At 42.9% G+C, this 20,567-nt stretch overlaps 1 protein-coding gene across 1 annotated transcript in view; it reads left to right on the forward strand.

Annotated features, from left to right (window-relative positions):
* The first annotated feature begins 1,570 nt into the window (after positions 1–1,570).
* LOC142581864 (uncharacterized) overlaps positions 1,571–20,567 on the forward strand; it is a 109,600-nt gene continuing 90,603 nt past the window's right edge. The window contains exon 1 of the mRNA XM_075691309.1: positions 1,571–2,513. Within this exon, the coding sequence (XP_075547424.1) occupies positions 2,423–2,513 (91 nt within the window). The 5' untranslated portion in view covers positions 1,571–2,422. The remainder of the gene's footprint in view (positions 2,514–20,567) is intronic.

The following is a 20,567-nucleotide window of genomic DNA, read 5'->3' on the forward strand; positions in this document are numbered from 1 at the left end:
GCACTGCGAAATGCAGCACTGCGAAATGCGGCACCCTCCTGTGACATAGCAGACGGGCATAAATCGAAGAACCGCGAACAATTAATTTGAGGGCAATTATTTCGGTTTACATGGTCTTTTTGAAATGTCGTTCAGCTTTCCAATATGAGTATGTGCTGTACAGTTTGCAACTATGAAGTAGTTAATGTTAGTCAGTTTAATTGCTGATGTTATTGCTTTCATTTTTCTTGCGAATGATGCTCGCCTGGGCCCATATTTATTATGTAGCGGCATAATTCGAGCAACTTTTGTGGGCTTCATAAAAATACGTGTTCGATAAATAAAAGCACACTGTATACGAATGACATGAAAATCACGGCAGATATATTGCTCTATATAATAACAATTTCAGCCGGAAAATATTCAGCAATCGAAACAATACTTCAAGTTCACTACATATACTGCAAAAAAGGATGAGTAGGCAGTTTCCCGTCCTTTAAAAGGAAAAAAAAAGAATTATTGTACCTGTCTTGTCTCAAGGTGTATTCCGGTCTGATTTGTATTAAGGCCGGCTGATTCGAACTTCTCAACGGCTGGCGTGTGGCGATAAGCGGCAAAAAAAAATATAGCAGTGGTCCGCCAGTTGGCCTCAGCGGACTAGCTGTCCTAAGGAGCAATTGATCAGTGTGGGTCGGGTTGCAACGCTTTATGAAAATTAAGCGATCTGAAGGAAGAATTCATCTCACTTGCGGTGAAGTGTAAGGTGCGTGGTTATATTTCATCCGGGAAATAAGAAGACCGCCGGAGGTTCCACATTTATTTTGATCTCTGTTCCAAGCTTCGGTCCGAGGAGTGTAGCTAGGGGCTCTGATTTCTTTGTGTTTAGCGCAAGTATAAATCTAAAGCGCCCACACTGTCCACATAAACGCAACCATCATTGCACAGTCGTACACGACGTCTTCGTAACCGTTAAGGAAGGGATACTTCATAGCTGTCAGCAGCAACGAAAATCAATAGGTTAAAAATATAACTTCCATTTAGAAGAAACATTTTTCTTTTATGATACCTTCTAGTTCCTTCTACCTCTGCACGCCTAGACACGTCTCGAAATATACAGATTATTCTATATTTTTCTTCGGCCAGTACTACAGGTCTACGTTTCAAAAGAAAAGGCCTCTAGAGCTAGTACTTTTTATTAAAAACATTTATCGCATCTTAAGGAAACTACGCCTGCAATTGCTGCTGCGCCGACAGCCCTTCATCATTGTTCATAATTTCATAATTTTCTATACTGTTCTTTACGGATATTTTTTAATTTTTTTTATATAATTAACGCGCAGAGTCGTCGGAAGAATACAACCAATGCTGTTCTCTGGGTAGCTACCTCCTCACTACACCAAAGTAACTAAGGTCATCTTTCGGAACGAAATTGGTGGTTTGTGCAGCACATAGAGCCCTTGCCCTGCGGTAGATGGCGCCAGGCGCCGGCCTGATCGGCTTTCTCTTCGCGTCCTTTACCCTCCTCAACCCAGCCCCGTGTCAGCTCGCGGCGCCAACGGCCGACGCTAACGGATTTCGTTGGCGGTGTTCGTCGATCTAGCATCGCAACGGAGCAGTCGGAGCGAAAAGACCTGGGTCGAAGCGCGCTGCTCCGGAAACTTAGCTGCCGACGCGATGCCTCCTTTCGCATCTCGCGACGACGACGCTCTCGCTGAAGTCGGCGTTGGTTCGCCCATGCTCTGTCCTCGGCGCTCGCTCGCAGCCTGAAATTCACGCGCGTTCAAGTTTCGCTGCCAAAAAAACGTTTCTAGTCAGCCCATCAGCCTCACGAAACCGGTGCATTGACTTTTTATTTCCTTCTCCTGCCTCAGCTTTTCTCGCTGCTCCGCGTAAACTCTTCAGTAATCGGGTGTTGCCGGAAGACATTCCGTGAAGCTTGACAGAGCCAGGCGCCGGAGTTTCGATACTTCATCAAAAGTCACATCGTGCCATAATTTTCCTTCCCTTTCCGGTAGGTGTTTTTTCAACAATAGGAACACTTCATTTGGTGCATCACCGGATCTTGTGGCCGGATCAAGGCTTTCTGCCGCTACGTTCCCATCGCTCTACGCGCATGTGATTTTCGGAAGCAACGTTGTATCTCCTGCTGATCACCGTGATTTTCTTTTGTTCTTGGTGAATGAGTACTTGAAATTGAAACTGTTTCCGCAGTTCGTTCCCCGAGACCATCGATTTCGGACGTGACACTACCTTGAACAACATCGTGAAGTACGCCTTTCCTTCGCGCGGATACCCCTGCGCGGCTGTGTTGTGCCCTTGCAGTCGAACCTCGTGCGAGCCGTTGTTCCACGTGGACTGTCGCCGCAGCGTGGAGCTTTAGTCACTGCGTCGAGGATATTGCGTTCTGTACAGTCACTGGACTGGTGTGCGTTCTTCTGCGTAGATGCAAAAGACCTGTGCACGGCAGGTTATGTCCGAGTCAAGGGCACTCTGGTGGCTTCTTTGCTGGACTATCAGCTGCTTGTCGCTCCAAGGTAAGAGCCTTTGCGCGGCTCGGTCGTGGTGTTCGCTTTCGACACAAGATGAAGCGGTACGGAGTAGTCGCCGTATTTTTGTACTCTGTGATTTCAGGTTCAAACGGAGAGAAAACACGTCCCGTTTCAAGTTATTCATGAGGAACGAATTACAAGCACTAAATCACATACCGCATGATCCTGCATGAGGTTGTCAAAACAGATGGTAAAATATCAGCTGCAGGAAAGTGTAATTTCACTGGTGGTTTTACCTCGAAAGAAGCGTAACCTCGGGCGCTGGAGGAGCGGAACTTCCCCCACGTTCCATCTTCTGGGACGCATGCATTCACGCTGTAGGAAGAAGCAATTGCAGTCGCACCCTATGTTGTAACCAATGGAAGAGAGAGCTTCAGTGATTACATGCCAAATTACTTTTTTTTCGCCCTTGTAGTACTTTTTCCCCTCCTCTTAAGATCGTTTTCATACTTCGACTCCTCGTAGATGCGCTTTTGCTGCTCCACAGTACGTTGTTCGGAAAACGCTTACCGAGGAGCTTCATTGAGAGTCGTGCCCTGTGATTGCTTCGATTTCTCGCTGTCTCCTTTTATGCACTCATTTTTTATTTTACCTTCTGCGCTTAAACACGCGAACTTCGATTTTTTTCGGCACATGCAGTGCAGCAGAAAAAGCTGCTTCCTGTTGGGAATTCATAGTTTTAATCTTTCTTTTTTCTTTGTCTGGCATTACCACTTTGATTTCAACCAGTTAGCATTCGAGTACGATATAGTACTTCCTGTAGCGAGTGAAAATTATTCAGCTGTGCTTTTTTTTTTGCCTGCTCTTTCTCATTACGATTCACTATACATGGCACATATGCTGATGAAGAGGCAACAGCGACAGAATCGTCGCTATTTGATTACCGCTGAAATACCAGCGTACGTGTCGAATTGAGCTCGTTTGTATGCTTCTATATAAGTGAACTGCTTTAAACAGTATCACGTAAAACAAAAGCACAAGAAGGCCAGCGATGATGTTCAACTGAAACTTCATGCACACTGCACACACTAAATACAAGCGGAAGTGTATTGGTGCCAAACTATTGTGTGAACTCCTCAGAATACTTGAAAATTGTTCAAGGACAACACAGGACACGGACGAAGCCAGTGGACATACTTGCTTCGAAGTCTGTGTTTCCCACTGCAATTCTTAAACAGCGAAACTTGAGATGTGAGACTTACTTTGGACATTTTCTATGGCGGCTATGGGGTTGTCGTTGAATTTCCTTGCTACACTCACCACGAATGGAGCACAATGACCTAATAGTCACTGTTCTCAACAGCGGCTGTGCATGAAACCAGTCTCACAATTCCGGCCATTTCATCCTGTCATAAAAACAAAACCAATCGTGTTGGTTTGCTACCAGGCTAAATATCAAATACTTTATTCTCATTACAATGTTCTCGCTCTACGGTCCCAGGCTCGCCATTAACATTTCAAGTTTATCTAATTCTTGTGTTCTTGATATATTTCGTATGGCGCGCCAAGGACGAGAACGTGGTGTGATTCCTAATTAAGAAACGGATCCCGAGACATACATGTATTGCGCGTGAAGAAGTTTCCGCAAAAATTTTTGTCTGTGTCAGTAGGACTGAAGGCAACGCCAGCTAATGTGGCTACATACGAACGAACGACACCTGTCGTCTTACGGCGCGATGACCGAGCTTTTCTTATTTAGCTTTTTGGGCACTTTCACAACGGCCAGTCGTCGTCATTCGAATCCAGTGGCCCACGCTTGTTGCACTGGCTGCCACGAATGGTCCTGTGGTGGCTGCGTTGCGGAAACCATGAAAACGTTGTCACCCACGGTGCTTCTGCTAACCCTTTGTCGGACTCCTGCGCGAGGTCGACGCCTTGGGCAATGAGCACTGAGCGACACTCTGAGAGAAAGGCAGAGCCCAAGCAGGAAGGCATGCAGCCTTGCTGGAGAACGGTGCGCCTAAAAAACTTTCGCAGTCCTCCCGTGACTTTTTCTCACTTGTTAATCCCGATCATATAAAGCCAGCGGTCACTGAAACCATATGGATAATGAGCTGTGGTTAAAGTTGAAATTTAGAAAATGTTGAAGAAAAGGGGAAACAAAAGTGGATGAAAAGATGCCTTGCCACTTCTTTTATGCTCCTTTTACACGAAGGCCATTGGATCTCCGTCTGCTATTGAACCATAATTGAGAACTAATTCTAAGAAATCGTGCAGAAGCAAATCTAGAGACGCGCACTTTGCCTGCAAAGGATGACTCGATATTTTGTTGTCAACTCCCAGAACGGTCAAAGTTAAATAAGGCTCAATGTGCCGCCGAAGAATGTGTTAGAGTTCAAGCTCAGGTGGAGGAATTACCGGCATTCCATTTACATTCTTTTTTTCTTATTTTTAAAATGTTATATCTGCACGTAACAGTAACATCCTCCTCTTCCTATTCACGCCGCAGCGTATGATGAAAATGCGGCAAGACATTCTTATGCACTCGAATTCCACCGGAGATCTGTCCATACAGTGTGACTGTTTTTTTTGTGTCGAACCGACAGGCTCATTAAGTGAAGGTAGGTTTCCTGAATACGAAAACCTTCAACCGTAGGCTCACTTGCTACGCCTAATGACAGTGCTCAAGTGTTTGCAAGGCATAGCAAGCCCTAAACTGTGCGATATTTTTATAGTCAAGCGTTGGCAGCATTCCAACGCTATATCGCTTGTCGAGCAACACCCGCGCATTTACCCTTTGCATGCACGTTAATCGTACTTAAAGAAACAAGACAGAAACAGAAAAATTTTGTTGAGATGAAATTCCATGTTTCCTGTGCAGCTACACCCAGCATTTTGTTATCCATACGTGATGTAAGTCTAGTATCGTAGTGCACAACTAGAACCATATTTGCATGTTATTAAAGCACAGGTAGTAGCTGTAAAGGGCTGAAAAATGAATAACATAAATATATAAAAACACGGTGACTGAGCTGACGTACTGAACGTATGTGAAGTATTTTCAAAGCCATCACAAGGTCTCTTTGGTTACACGGTCAAATTGACGTCTCCACGGGCTCAGCTCAAGCGGCTGGTGTTGACATAGTGGTACGCTCAATACAAGACGTTCTCACACTAATGGAGACGGGCGTGCCTATATCGCAGTAACTACCGCTGTCGCTCTCATTTACAGTCACTGATACGATGAAAAAAATTTACATGAAATTTCACTCGGCACGAGTGCAATACAGTGTGGATGTTCTAGGAAACATTTCTAAACAGATGTGGGAGCCTCCTTAATCAGTACTTTAATTTAGTCTGCATAACTTGCGCCAGTTCCCCGAATGTATGTATGCTAGGATATCTAAGAGGTCTATGCTGAACTCTCGAAAGAGCTATTTTGCGTAGTACTCAGAAACACGCTACACTTTAAAGGCTCCCGATTGCGTCAGCCTCTGCTATAGCAAGAAGTTAGCTGCAAGGTGCGTGATATCATGCAAAGTGGTGGCGAACCCTTCGCACTGTTCGTTATTGCCACATTTGATGGTTAAAAATGAATACAACAATGTGAGGTTTTGACAGCAAACGACAATTAGTGTCCTTAAACTTGCGTGGTTGTCACTGTTCTTGTCGCTTACCACTCTGCGCCGCTTGAAACTGGGCACGAAAGGTAGTTTTTTTTCTTTAATCCCTGATATTTGGCCCCTTATATATATATCCAAATACACTGCGCTACAACGGCGTCGTGCTTAAGAAAACACGCTTGCTTTACAGTTAGAAGAAGATGGATTTTGAATATGGTGAACACAGTGGTAACGGCACGCCGCCTGCTCTGAAGGAGTTGAGGGAGGTTAGCAAGTATGTTGCTAACCTGTCTGAACTCCTTAGGCAACATACATGGCTAGCAACATAGCAACATACATGGCTAGCCTCGTAAAACTCTTTCAAGATGGTATGGGAATTCATTGAACGTAACGGTATGGGTGTGTGAAAGAAGTGAGATCAAAGTTACATTGCAGACTTTCTTTTCCGTATTGGGAGCACTGATACTTCATGAGGATTTGTCTTTTTCTCTGTTTGCATTTTCCATATTTATTGATGTTCTAACTCTTGTTAGTAATTGTTGAGCACCTGTAGCATGTTTACATTTTTGCCATCGCCCGCCGTGGTTGCTTAGTGACTTTGCTGTTGCGCTGCTAAGCCCGAAGGCACGGTATCGAATCCCGGCCATGTTGGGCGGATTTCGATAGGTGCGAAATGCAAGAACACCGGTGTACCGTGCATTAGGTGCACTATAAAAAAACCCTGGGTGGTCAAAATTATTCCGGAGTCCCCCAATACACCGTGCCGCGTGATCATATCGTTGCTTTGGCAAGTAAAACCTCAGAATTTATTTGTTTTATTTTAATTTTTGCCTTCTGACACGTAATAACCAGCACCATTTTTTTTGCTAAATTTTCTGGTATATTTGTGTCATGAAATAATAGGAACTATTGGGAAAAAACCGACGGGACACCCGAGTACGACGCCAGCGTTTCGACCCGAGAACTTGTCTTCGAAGTAAGGAAGGAGCTCTTAAGGATGAAAACACTCGTGCAAAATAAAAAGTAAGCCCTTGCCGCTGGCGATATACAACACTATCCAGATCCCACATTTGCTTTCAACGAAGCGTATTTCTCGAAACAAATTTGGTGGCTGTATCAAGTACGCGCCAGGACGTGATGCATTCAGTGGGCAGGATAATGCGGGCTACGCTGAGCGCGACGCACTGACCATCGCGGGCAATAAATTGTGCACACCGACACAGAACGACTTCAGCGGGACGCAAAGAAGGATACGTGAAATGGCGTGTTGTTCAGCCTTGCGTTGCGGATAACACAGCAGGAGTGTTCTGCAAAACGTTCCGGCTAAAGCGATTCAGCAGCTCTATCGGTGCGTTCCACGTGATGCCCCGCTGGGAAATGGAAGCGACATGGCTTCACCAGGTGCCAGAAAGCATGCAGTCGGTGCAGAGCGTAAAGTCAGCTGCGCATATCAGGCGCGCCTGGCTGACGCTCGTCAGTGATAAATTGTATACGCTGACACGAAGCGTTTCCGATACCCCTAAGCCCAGAGGAGGCTGGACAGAAAAGCGAGTTGTGGAGCCCTTTGTCGCGAAAAAAGATTGAAGAAATGCTGGAATGTACTACAGACATGAACGATCAAACAGTACCAGCTCCGCCTCCCTTTAATACTTTCTCACCAATCCCTTGAGTGACAGCCTGGATCAACAGAGATAAAAAAGTGTACTAATGGCTGTCATTCCAGAGCAAGGTAGTAGACAGGCTCTTCACCATGGCTGATAAAAGTTGGCGCTGCTATTCACCAGAGGTACAGTGCATGAAGCTGAAAATTTTTGCTTTAGTTAATAGAATATCCGAATCGCAGAGTATGAGTGGACATCATTTTTTGGATGCCACTTCCTACTCCTGTTGATGGCGGTGGTATTAGGGTGAAGGACACTAAACGTGGACATTAATTTTAAAAATTCTAACACGCAATTACCTGCTGATATGGGCGTTTCGTCATTTGGTACAATTGAAGAAACAAGAAAGTCGTCAACGTATCTGTACACTTTTAAAGCACGTATATTTTTTTCAAGTTCTGGTTGCAGCTGGCAGCCACTTTGGCTAAAAGAATCTCGCAAAGAAGCTAATATCAGCAGCTAATAGCGTGCTAGAATGTTTTGTTTTTCACATTCATTTTCTTTTACTCTTGAACTTCCCGCCAATGACGTGTTGCAGTTCTTAGACATTGCTTTATACTACAAATGGGAGGACTTTTTTTATTGGGAATACTTACCGCGCTCTAAGAAAATCCTTTTGCCATATGACTCTTCACAGATAAAGCTCGCCGAACGAGCGATAGCTCTGCCATGCCTCAATTTGACATTGAGAAAGTCTTGTTTGCACAAGGTAGAGCACAGCTTTAGAATGTAGGTGTCACGTCTAGAAAGCTCGGGTTTCCCTTCCGGTCTGTTAGTGGCCGTAGGAGGTTTGCTTTTAAAGAAGCACAAAAACCGAAAAAGGTTGTGGTGATGCGAAACATACTCGCAGTTTTGCACAACCTGAAGAAAGTCGGACGTAAGCATGGGCTGGACATAGTTTTCACAGCCCCTTGTAAACTCTATAGGTTGTGCTCAAGCGCAAAAAAAAAAAAAGATGCACCTGAGAAGAGGCATGGAAAGCCCTTTGTGACTTGTGCCACTGAGGTCGTTTACAAGATTCCACTAAGCTGCGGTAAAGTTCTCATTGGCCAAACGGGTTGATGTATAAACGACCGTCTCTGGGAGCACTCATCGTCTTTAAAGGCTGTAGCGGGTGGTATGCACCTGCCCGCGCACATCAGTGATTGCAGTTGCCCACCGCTCTTCAACGACGCAACGTTTGTTAAAAAGTCTAATGACAGATTGGTGAAGTAAATTCTTGAGGCCAGATATGTGCACAATCAGCTACGTCTGTTAGTGTCGCGTCAGTAGCGCTGATGGAAAAAGAAATTAGTTTTCCCGATAGGCAATAATATTTTTACAGCTTTTTCACGTGAATATGTATGAGCCTTGTACCTTCCTTCTAAGTGTGCGTGCGCGCCCACTCCGCTTCCTTGGAAACTATTCATTAAACTTAAATTGTAAGTGAGCGTCTGTGCGGTCCAGATCGTTTCTTCCCGCCCTTATTCCGATCAACGAAACTACATCTTTTTTTCTTTTCTCGTTCTGAGGTTCATCATCTTTCAGACGTGCTTCATTTCGCAATTATCTTTTACTTATGCATCATAATTTTAGGAAGCGGCTCTAATTAACATCCTCCTTGTCGACAGCGCCGGCTCAAAGAAAATAAACTACCTCAAGATTTTTTTTTTTTTTTTGCATCCCCAAGGTTTATATCTTGCCTCTTGGCTGGAAGCGGCTCATTTTTCAGGGAGACAGTTGTGCGGGTGACATGGAATGAAAAATTAAATAAAAGCAGGGGGTGTTAGGAGCCTTACTTCTGATCAGAATGAAGTTTAAGACTTCAAGAGCGAGCGCGCCCATTTGAGTCTTATGTTAGGCGCCCCCTAAAGTAGGGCAGCCACTCTGCTATAGCCCTGTTATCGATCTTCGCTTTTCATCGAGCCCTGTGTTATTCATGCCGTCCCATCTTTATATTGGTCAATATTAGTTTTGTTTCGGCGCGACGGCAAAGAAAATGATCTCCGCGATCTTTATGCGTTGCTCCCGCGCTACTCCCAAAGCAATCTTCATGACAGGAGCCATTGATGCGAAACTGTCGCCTGCGCCTCTCATTTTATCTCTCTCCTTTCTTTCTTTGTTTTCTTTATTCTTGTACTTGCTGCGCGCGCACTCGCATTTCATTGCTCTATGTGCTTCTTTTTTATTTTTATTTTTTTACGCTTGTGCCACTTTTACCAGCTGCCTGGGGTGCCTTTATGTACTATGAACAAGACCACGATGTTTTTTACGTTGAGACCTCGTAATGTGCTCAAAGTTTCTGCGGAAGATTTTATAGGCTAAATAAACATTAAACTTGAGACTTCTTTTTGTTTTTGTTTTTTCCACCGACCCTCACATGCTTGTCAAGCAATCTGGTGTCATACTTAACTTTTATGCTTCTTCTAGTTATCATATGCGGAAAGAGCAATACCAACAAGAAAGAAAAGAGAAGAGAGAGAGATTTACAGAAAGGCAGAGAGGTCGGCCTCAGCTATAATTTGCTCTGGCCTGCTATTCTAGACTGGGGAAAAGGAATGGGGAGGAAAAGGGCTGATGAATGATAATGATATGAGGAAGAGATGCGTATATACAAGTTCACAGAGTTGTAGCATCTCTAAAGCGGTGCGTCCAGCCCAGTGGCTAGAAGAAATGCTATAGCGGCACTTCTTATCACGGCTGCGCTGTAAGGAACTAAAAGAAACTCGTCTGATAGCGTCCTCTTATTCACGTTTGCAATAGAAGTAACCAGTTGCTGTCGTTCTTGAGCGTACGCGGAACAAAGACAAATAAACAAAAAAGAAGCAATAGGTTTTGCATAAGTAGAGAGGTAAGTAGGGTTTGATATAGTACGTAGACCTTTTGTGAATTCATGAACATGTGATCGCCAATTGTCACTTTTCTTTTCTTTCAAGTAGCGCTGTATGCTTTTTCTAAATTGTAGCAATCTGCTCTGAATTTATTAATTACGTCTTTGATGGCTCACTCTGTTAAAGCAGTGGGCGTGGAGTGCATTTATTTATTTATTTATTTATTTATTTATTTATTTATTTATTTATTTATTTATTTATTTATTTATTTATTGTATTCGTGAGTGCGTAAATTCGTCTGGCTAATAAGAAGGCAGATTCACTGCCCTCAGGCAATTTTTCAGCCGAAATCCCTTTGCACCACTCCAGTAACAGTGCACAGTGTGAAAACTATGTAAATATGACGTCTCGTGTCCTAATTAAAATCCAGAATTTGTTAATGAACAACAATGATGAATGCATTCGCATTCCATACCTTGTTTGATGAAATGCCATGAAGCAATCAAAATCATACTGCGACACAAACATGCTGACCGTGGGTGCCGTTCTCATTATTTTCGAGCATAGAGGGTACGCAGGTGCATTTAAGATACCAAGCAGATTTGCGTTTTGTTCATTTTATACAAGGTTTTAGTCGTAGGGATGCTACGATATATTCTCGATATATTTTGCTTTGCGCAGGTACAATACTTGTGGGCGCCCACTGAAATCGGTCCGTACGCATCAAAGAAATTTTTTTTGTAATTTCCATAGATGCACTTCATTATTACGCAGGCTAAATCTGGGCCTGCATAAGCGTTCTTGAAGAAAATGTTTTGAATTCAATGATAATTCCTGCCAGCTCTGCACGCTGAACAATGAATAGCTAAGACGTATATTACTTAAGTTGTAGCAGTTCAACCTCTACGTAAAGGATGCAGGAAGGAAGAAAGGGAAGAAAAGATCCAGAGAGCATTTTTATCTAAAGAACTATGTTTATGAGACAGTCTTCAAGAAGCTGACGTTAGTCAAAACTGGCGGTGTCATCGGTATGACATGCGAAAACAGATGTTTACTGCTACGAAAAAGCTGAGGAGCCGCTTTGTTGCTTTCCCTACCATGTGCTGAAAAGAGAAGTTGAATGAGCGGAAACTCTATGCGATAATGTGCTAGCCGGTTGGTGTCAACATTCCATCGCTTCGTGCATTATCACTTCAGCTGCTTGTTAGTATTTTGTTCTGTCGACGAGTAGGAGACTTCACAAGCTATTTTGAAACTCTCGTTGCACCATGAATAACAAATACCACCTATAACATGTGCGATAATTGCCGTAACCATGATGTATTGCTCATGGCGCCGATATGAATGTCTTGTTGCATGTCATGACGCCCCCACTTTTTTGCAGTGAGATGTCACCGGCGAATTAAATCAGTTTATATGGAAGCAATCCGGGTAGCACTTGCACGCTTCCATGGGACTTAGCAGCACTCGGGGTTGTAATATAACTTTGCAGATTCAAGTTTAACTATATGAATTTCGTTCCATCGGGCTACTTTCTTGGTTCGTTGGGTGCTTCTTCTGCCTGCTGGTTAACGTTGTTACCATCCTTGTTCCTTTCCTACCTTGTTGCCTACTCACGGTTTCTCTTCTCAGTAAGTATACTTCAACATATACTTGGACTTGTCACAAAACGATTCAGTCGCGGTGGTGGCTAAGTGGCTATGGCGTTGCGCTGCTAAACACGAGACCACAGGCTCGAATCCAGGCTTCAGTGACCGCATTCTTGTGGATTGCGAAATTCAAAAACACACGTATCCTTAGCTTTAAGTATGCGCTAAAAAAATAAGTAGTCAACTTTAATGCGGGTTCCCCCACTACTACGTGCATAGTAATCGGATCATGTTTTTCCACGTAAAATATCATAGTTTATTTATTTGTTTTCAAACACGATCTTTCAGCACGTTATTGGAGCTCATGCAGGGGCTGATCAACACTCATGCAGTCTTTACAGCGCTCAATAGGAACCATGAACTTATTGTTTGTTTTCCAGGTCGGCCAGCTTTGCAGGGCAAAATTTATTTGCAATATATATCAACACGGCTTACGTTACAAATTGGTTAGAGCTCGTCTAACTCTGTGATACCTGCGACACTGAGTGAGATTGTGTTAACTAGGGTGCTTTGCTGGGCGAGTTGGTGCATAGTGAAAGTATGATGGTTTCAGTAAAAGAAGCAGACGCGACCACAAGTAGAAGGAGTAGTCCTCGCGTCTTTTCACCTTGCTGAAACCATCCTGCTTTGAGAGAGTCAAAGCTCGTTCGTTGCAACCTGTTCTATGCAGCCTGTAAGCATTTCATTCCTAATAATCCGTTCGCACATTGCAAACGGGCTTTGCCGCAATTAGTTAGTGCTTGCGACGGAGCCAGCTTGCGGGTTGAGCAAGCTGAGTATATTAGTGAAGCAAGCCCGCATCCATACTCCGTTTCGCAATAATTGGGGGCTAAAGTAGAAGCTTTCAAGCATGCTCTGATTTTTGAGGTACTGCGTTCGACACTCAACTGTCGAATTTAAGGTCTACCCCGGAGAACCATGCGACGCAGGAATGTGTTAATTAGCTTGTTCATTTTCCTGATTGACGGACGCCAGCAGTAACTTACGCTACCGTTGCACATTCTTTTAAAACAGAGCGTACGCTTCATTTATCAAATTTTGTCCTTTTTGATGCGAATGCGCTTAATGGCTCATTGAGCGAAAAAAAAAAGAACCTGCGTCCCGCGTCTTTAGCAGCGAAACAGCACCTGAATTCCCATTGGCTGCGACGCCAGGGCACAAGTGCCCCTCGACGGAGCAGAGCGGGCGAAATGGCCCACCTGGCAGTACCGCGCCAGATGGGGAGAGGGCATCACCGTGACGTCGAATCCCCCTCGCTCTAGGAAGCTTGTGTTATCCGCGCGTTCCTTCTCCGCGCAAGCTCTTGCCGGCGTTCTAACTGCGCCTCAGTAAGGACAAATCAAAACTCGCCAAGCGCCTGAACGCGCTCGCTTGCTTGCGAGAAGCTCATAATTCAAAGGACCACTCAGTGCCGTGCAAATGGACATTAATGATTTCGCCTCCACAACTCGTAAGAAGGGCGTAGGTGTCCTCGGATATTTTCTCTCTCTCTCTCTCTCTCTCTCTCTCTCTCTCTCTTGAAACTAAGTGAAAGATAAGAAACGAGGACAAAAAACACACGCAGCAGGACTAGGACTGCAGGACTAGCAGAAAATTTAGTTATTACGCCGAATTCAGCAGTGAGGAACAACGAAAACTGTATGGTGGTTGAACACTGCTTGATAGCCGGCTTCCATGTAGTATCTACGGAAACGAAAGGATTTGATTTGATTTGATTTATTCATTTCCATTTACACACGCACACACGCACACACGCACACACGCACACACACACACACACACACACACACACACACACACACACACACACATGTACAGAGTAATGGTAAATGAGGTGGATGAGGGAAAAAAGCCGCACAGGCGTGGCTTGAGGTAACCTCATCCCCTTAGGTAAAATATGGCGGCATGGGGTAACACATCAAGCGCCATATAAATTACATTTATATAGTGTATTGCAGTTATGCACAATATAAGAAACAGTGAAATATTTCCACAATAACAATGCAAAACACACTGCGGCATTGAAATAATTAAATGATTTACACTTGGTAACATAGACAAAAAATAAGAACAAGACATACATTAATAATCATTCACAAACGCGCTATAGATGTTATAGATTATAGTTATAGATGTTACGGGCTGTAACAATGTTGTATTTCTCGAACAGGCTTTCAGTATGGGCGGCAAACGGTACATTAGCGATGACACGTGTTATTTTCTTCTGCACACGAAATAATTTACTCAAGTTACATTCAGTTGGGATGCCCCATACAAGATATCCATAATGTATGTGAGACACAAATAAGGCATTATAAATTAATAATTTTAGAGAAACGGGTAAAGTATATCTGTAGCGATTTAACACACCTGTTATGTGGCTACGTTTTTGGAGTACAAAGCTTACATGGTCGTTCCAATGCATAGTACTTGTGAAGTGTACCCGTAACACCTCTGCAGAGAGAGCAAGTTCTATATTTGTGGATCTGTACGCTAATGTTAGATCTGGAGGAAGGCTCATGCCTTTGGTATGAAAAATTATGGCCTTTGTTTTCGCCGTATTTACTTTTAAACAGTTCTCTGTGGACCAATAGGAAAGGCTGCACAAGAAGTCATTTGCCGTAGTAATTATATTGGTGCAAGAAACGGACGAGATGAAAACACTTGTCATCTACGTAAATTATAAATTTCGCCTTTTCGTAGATGGAAGTAACATCGTTAGCATACAAGTTAAAGAGCAACGGGCCCAAAATGCTACCCTGTGTGACGCCACAAAATATTCCTTTCCACAAAATATTCCACAAAATATTCCTACAGAAACAAACTGGCATCTGTTATTAAGATAAGATTTTAATAATTGAAGTACAATGCCTCTAATCCCATATTTCTCTAGTTTGTAGAATAAAATGTCGTGAATAATATGATCAAAGACCTGCGTAAAGTCGACAAATATACCTATTGTTATTAGCTTATGTTCGAAATTCTGCAATATAAATTCTTTTTGATCGAGAAGAGCTAATTCAGTCGACCTGTTCTTGCGAAAATCATATTTAGCATTTGAAATTATTTTGCATTTTTCACAGAATGAAGACAACTGACTTAGAATAATCTTTTCAAGACCTCTTGAAGAAACAGAGAGGATAGAGATCAGGCGATAATTTTTATATCTAATTTATCACCCTTTTTAAATAATACTAATATCTTAGCAACCTTCATGTTTTCTGGAAATACGCGTGTAGAAATGCACAAATTATAAATATATGTCAAAATAGGGGCTATATCATATATAACAAATTTTATAGGTTGAATCTGCAGACCATCGGCATCGCAGCTGCGAGAATGTTTTGAGTCTTAGGTATGCAGAACATACATCCGAAGGCATGAGTGGCTTAAAAAATATTGTGTTTGCGTTTGGAGCAATGTGCACATAATGCGGCATGGGATGAATGAGGTCAGCGTCTCTGTGTACAAAATAATCATTGAAGGAGTTTGCCAAATCCTCCTTTACCAAAAATCTACCGTTTAAACTCATTTGTTCAATTCGACCACTCCGCTGATTTCTGTTCATAAGAGCATTTAGTCTATCCCATAGTTTCTTTGAGTCATTCATACAAGACGAAAACATCTGCAGAAAATAAGCATCACGCGCTTTCCGTAACTCTTTGCTTAATTTGTTACGAAAAATGTTAAATGTTTTTAAGACCAGAAGCTCTAGAGTTTTGATTAATTTGGCATATAGTTTGTCACGCTTCTTCATTTTTTACAAAGAGCATTCGTTAGCCATGGCTTTCTGAGGCATATTTTTCTCCTGCTAGTTTTGTAAACAAAATGTTTTTTATGCATGGCAACGAACCTCTAAGAAAAATATTGTACGCTGATTAAGCATCATGTTCCTGTAAAACATCATCGCAGTTAATTTGCTTCAGCTCTGTTTGAAAGGATGTCAAGGTATCCTCGGTTACTTTCTGGAAGCTTTCCCGCTTGTGGCTCTGTGCAAGGTGCTAGCTATTCTAGTTTTGACAAACATGCAAATAGGCATACGGTCGCTTATAGCACTACTCAAAACAGCACTTATGATACACTGAGGAGAGTAACTCGTTATAAACAAATCAAGTGTAGTTTCTGGATTTTCTGTTATTCTAGTGCTGGAGTGAATTGTATTTATACAACCATTAGAAATGAATACCCTTTCAAAATCGCACCAGCGTACTGTATCCGCGCCAATATTTACATTAAAATCTCTTCCAATAATCATGTTTAGGCAGTTTTGATTAGCAAAAGATAACAGATCATCAAACATTCAAGAAAATGGACAAGAACACCATCAGCAGGGCGGTAGTATGCAGCAAAGAGGTCTTTTTCTGAATGAACACATAGCACTTCGCAATCACTCGTTGTACGCTAAATATTACGAAGCATATCACAAGGTATATGGTCAGACATTAAGAGGGACACACCTCCCGCGCGTCTTGTTAACCTATTAGGGTACAATGTTTTCATGTGCAGAAGCTGAAAAACGTGACTGTCATTCGTATACCAGGTTTCGCTTATCATAACAACGTCACACAGCTTGTCTATCCCAACAAAAAAGCTTTCCAGTTCTTCTATTTTGCTAGAAGCGGATTGAGCGTTAATATGAACAAAACTAATTTCCTTTTGTTCAGCTTCTGTGTGGGCAAACCATTCTTGTTTAGAAAGCGAGCCTAAGTGATTCATGGTACTGAAAAAAAAATCACCAGCAAGGAACATTAGCAAGGAATAAGTGAGAGTCGAGAGCTCATCCTCGTGCTTAATGACTACAGCCTGGGCACCATTTACTTTCCGTACAAGCTCATGCCCATTCGCGTGCCATGCATACTTATACCCGGAATGTTTTGCCCGTTCTTTAGCGACAGCCAGAAGCTTTCTGGATCGAGTTGTCATGTTCTCGTCGATGAAAGCTTTCATCGAACTATCTCTGAGTGATCGTTTCTTAGCAAGCCAGGCATTTTGCAGTTCCTGACGCGCGAAGCGCACAATAATGCCACGGGTCCTGCCCGACCTAGCTGGCAGCCTGTGTATAGCCACAACGTCCTGCTCCGATAAACATACGATGTTAAGTTGTCGTGCTGTTTCGTTCACTTGAGATAACAATTCTCGCCCTCAGTCTCAGGAACTTCATGAATTTCTAGGTTCAGGCGCCTGCTCTGCCATTCAAGGGCGTCAATGCCATCTCGAAGCTTACTAAGGTCCTCAGGGGCTCGAGCCCCCTTCCATCTTTTCCACCCTATGCTTTACATTGTTGGTGTCTTTTTCGTGACAGTCCAGACGTCTCTTAATTTAATAAAATTGATCAGACAGCATTTGTATAGATTGCTCAATGGCACTTACTTTACTTGCCAAGTCCAAAAGCAAATTAATCTTCTTATCCTATTCTACCAGCTTTGCCATGATTTCCGGATCTTTTACCTGACCCTGCACAGGCGCAACAGTTTCGCCTCCTTTCCCTTGACATGTCTCACACTTCCAATTTTTCTTGAAGGCTCCTCGTTTGGCCTCATTCACGTCCAAACACTGACCAATATGAAAAATAAATCTGCAGTCGTAGCACGTTAGAACTGAGTCATGCTCGCCGATAACTAAACGGCAAGTGCAACATCGGGACATTGTAGGCAGCTTTTACGTACAACCACAATCACCAGCACATGTGAGAAACGGTAGAGCTACAGTGGCTAAACACGTTAAGGGTCAACGCAGACAATCAGTTAGGCAGCAGACACGGACAAGCAGTTTGGCAGTGGCAGCAGCGGAGCGCAAAAATATTAAGGTTCAAATTACAGAGATAGACCAACCTGTGAAACAGAGGACCGTTCAAGCTTTCGTGCACGATGCGCTCCGCCGCTGCAGCCAAAAATTACGGGGAGTAGATAGTGGTCGATGTGCGAAGGACTAAATGTCACAATGTATATACTCCTTTCACGGGCGGCCTGTAACAAGCTCATTCGAACGTTTGCAAGGTTTAAAATGTGCAATCACATACATAAGCTTCCATGGATTTTCATGAAAAAGAGAGGGGAGTAACAGCTAGTCCAAGAATGAGCCCGGTCGGCAAACCACAGTCATGGCAATAATGCGCCTTGTGGTCTGAAGCTTGTCTGTTGGTTGTGCAGTCGTTGGTTGTGCAGACAGTAGCTAGTACTGAGGCATTTTTATGTTTGCATAACCAATACCTATACCTTAACACAGACAAAGTTATCTTGTAAATAAATAAATGAGCAAATGATGGCGCATAAGGAAGGACAAACGCTTTGCCCTTTTGATTCTGGAGCAGATACTCAACCAACTGCGTCACCAATTCATCAGGTATCTAATTGCATTTAATGTAATACAATGGTTTAGGAAACAGTATGCCTTTCTCTCACCGCATGCTGAATGCTCAAAGCGAGAGAGATAAATTAGATTCAAAAGGCTGGGAGCTTAACTGGAAGATAGACATCCAGTTTGCTACCCTGCACTGGGGGGTAAGTAGAGAAATAAAAATAAAGGATAAATACACACACACAGAAAGAGAGGGAGGCGAAAAAGGTTATTTGTACTGTCCATTATTAAGGTGGTGGTTTGAGAAACCGAACTCACGGAATGCATGGCAAGCAATGCATTAAGTTATGGTAAGACAAGGTAAGCAAAGGTGGTGTAAAACATGTAAATTAGTACGGAGAAAAGGGCTGTCGGAAGTGCTAATTTGCGCTTCAGACCAACGGAAATAAATTGGAATTCTTACGAAAATGAAATGCTGGGGGAGGCGAGTAAATAACTGAAACACCAAAAGAGACCGATGTGGCCAGCTGCTTCGTAGTTTGAAAAAGTTGTTAAATCAGCGATGATTTATATCGCACAGTTTTATGGAGAAGTCCAAGATGCTTCTAACTTTTTTTTAGAATTGTTTATGTACGAATTCACTCGTAACGCGAACTTGGACACCCTGACCTGCTCCATTCGCTACTCTTGGTCATACGTTTCTGGTGTTTCGCAGTTCAGCCTTATGCATGCGGTTTGTGCTCTACCGAACACAGGAACTGAACAATGCTTTCAACGCAGCTTTATGCAGCTGAGGGAAGCTGGCGACAGCTGCTTGCGCTTAGAGTGGCGCGAAAAGTGATAGTTGGCGGAAAGGAAGAGAACTTCAGAGCTAGACACGCGACGCGGACGTGAAAACATGGCACTGTTAAGCGAACGCGTAGAAACTGTAACGCGCTAAACTTGTTTTGTATGTGTGAGCTTGCAGAGCGCTAGCACGGAGTGGGCAACTCTCCTGCAGCTCTTAAACTCTTGCAGGTCATTTTTGGTTAAAAAATACGAAACAAAAACTTTAGGACAAACTTTAGACTTTTCTAACTAGGAACCATACATTACAATGCGAACTACCAGAATGCGGTGTATGGCAAACTTCTACTCTCTGAAAACACGATGATGAACGATGCATACTATATGTTCCCACAAATCGCTTCAACACGGCGACCAGTAAGGACAGTATCCTACAAAGTGCGCTTAAAAATTGCAAATCACCGGCTTTGTAATGGAAATTATGCATGTCATGATGGGTATGTATGGAAGTCTAGAAAGCAGCGAGGCAATCGATGATTGCCTGGTTATATGTTTACGTTAGATAATTCGAAATCATGGTTTTTAAAAATATTTTTTGACGATTTCTGCAAATAATTAGCATGTACGTAGTAGGTCTTGACGCAAGACTATCTCAGCCTAAATATATTTAGTATAGGTGTAGTTGTAGGGCTAAAGAGTTAGGGATCTCTAAACTAAAATAGTTCTTCTCCTGGTTATTTTCTTGTTTTGTTTTTGCACTTATTCGAGCATTTACGCACACTGTAGTGAAAGCAGACAACAGTGGGTAAATGTTTCCTTAAATGTCGAAGGCAGCTACTCTAACATATGTGGCTTTAATAGCAGATTAGCTCTAAACTAGCAAGCAAACTTGTAGTTTCAAAGTTTTATGCATTGCACATACACTCACGGATTTCAACGTCATCACTATTTGACTTCCCACCCGACCACATCTCTTATTGCGTCATATTTTGGAGATGTAGCTTCAGTTCCCGCTTGTGGCAAGTTTTCTTTTCGTCCACTTTCATTTTTATGCCTTATTATTTCTACATTGCAATTAAACATTACAATCAACTTCCCCTATGCTTTCTGTTACTTCATTTGCTCTCGCGTTGTATCGGTGGCTCACAACAGAGATCGCACAAAGCACACTTAGTAAAAAAGAAAAACTAGCTAGATTTGTAGTCCGAAAATATTCTGTGTTTCTTTTATTTTACGGATCTCAACCATACAACCAACTTCCGCCACCCTTGTT

The sequence above is a fragment of the Dermacentor variabilis genome, chromosome 5 (assembly GCF_050947875.1).
Source record: "Dermacentor variabilis isolate Ectoservices chromosome 5, ASM5094787v1, whole genome shotgun sequence".
In the NCBI taxonomy this organism is placed as follows: Eukaryota; Metazoa; Arthropoda; class Arachnida; order Ixodida; family Ixodidae; genus Dermacentor; species Dermacentor variabilis.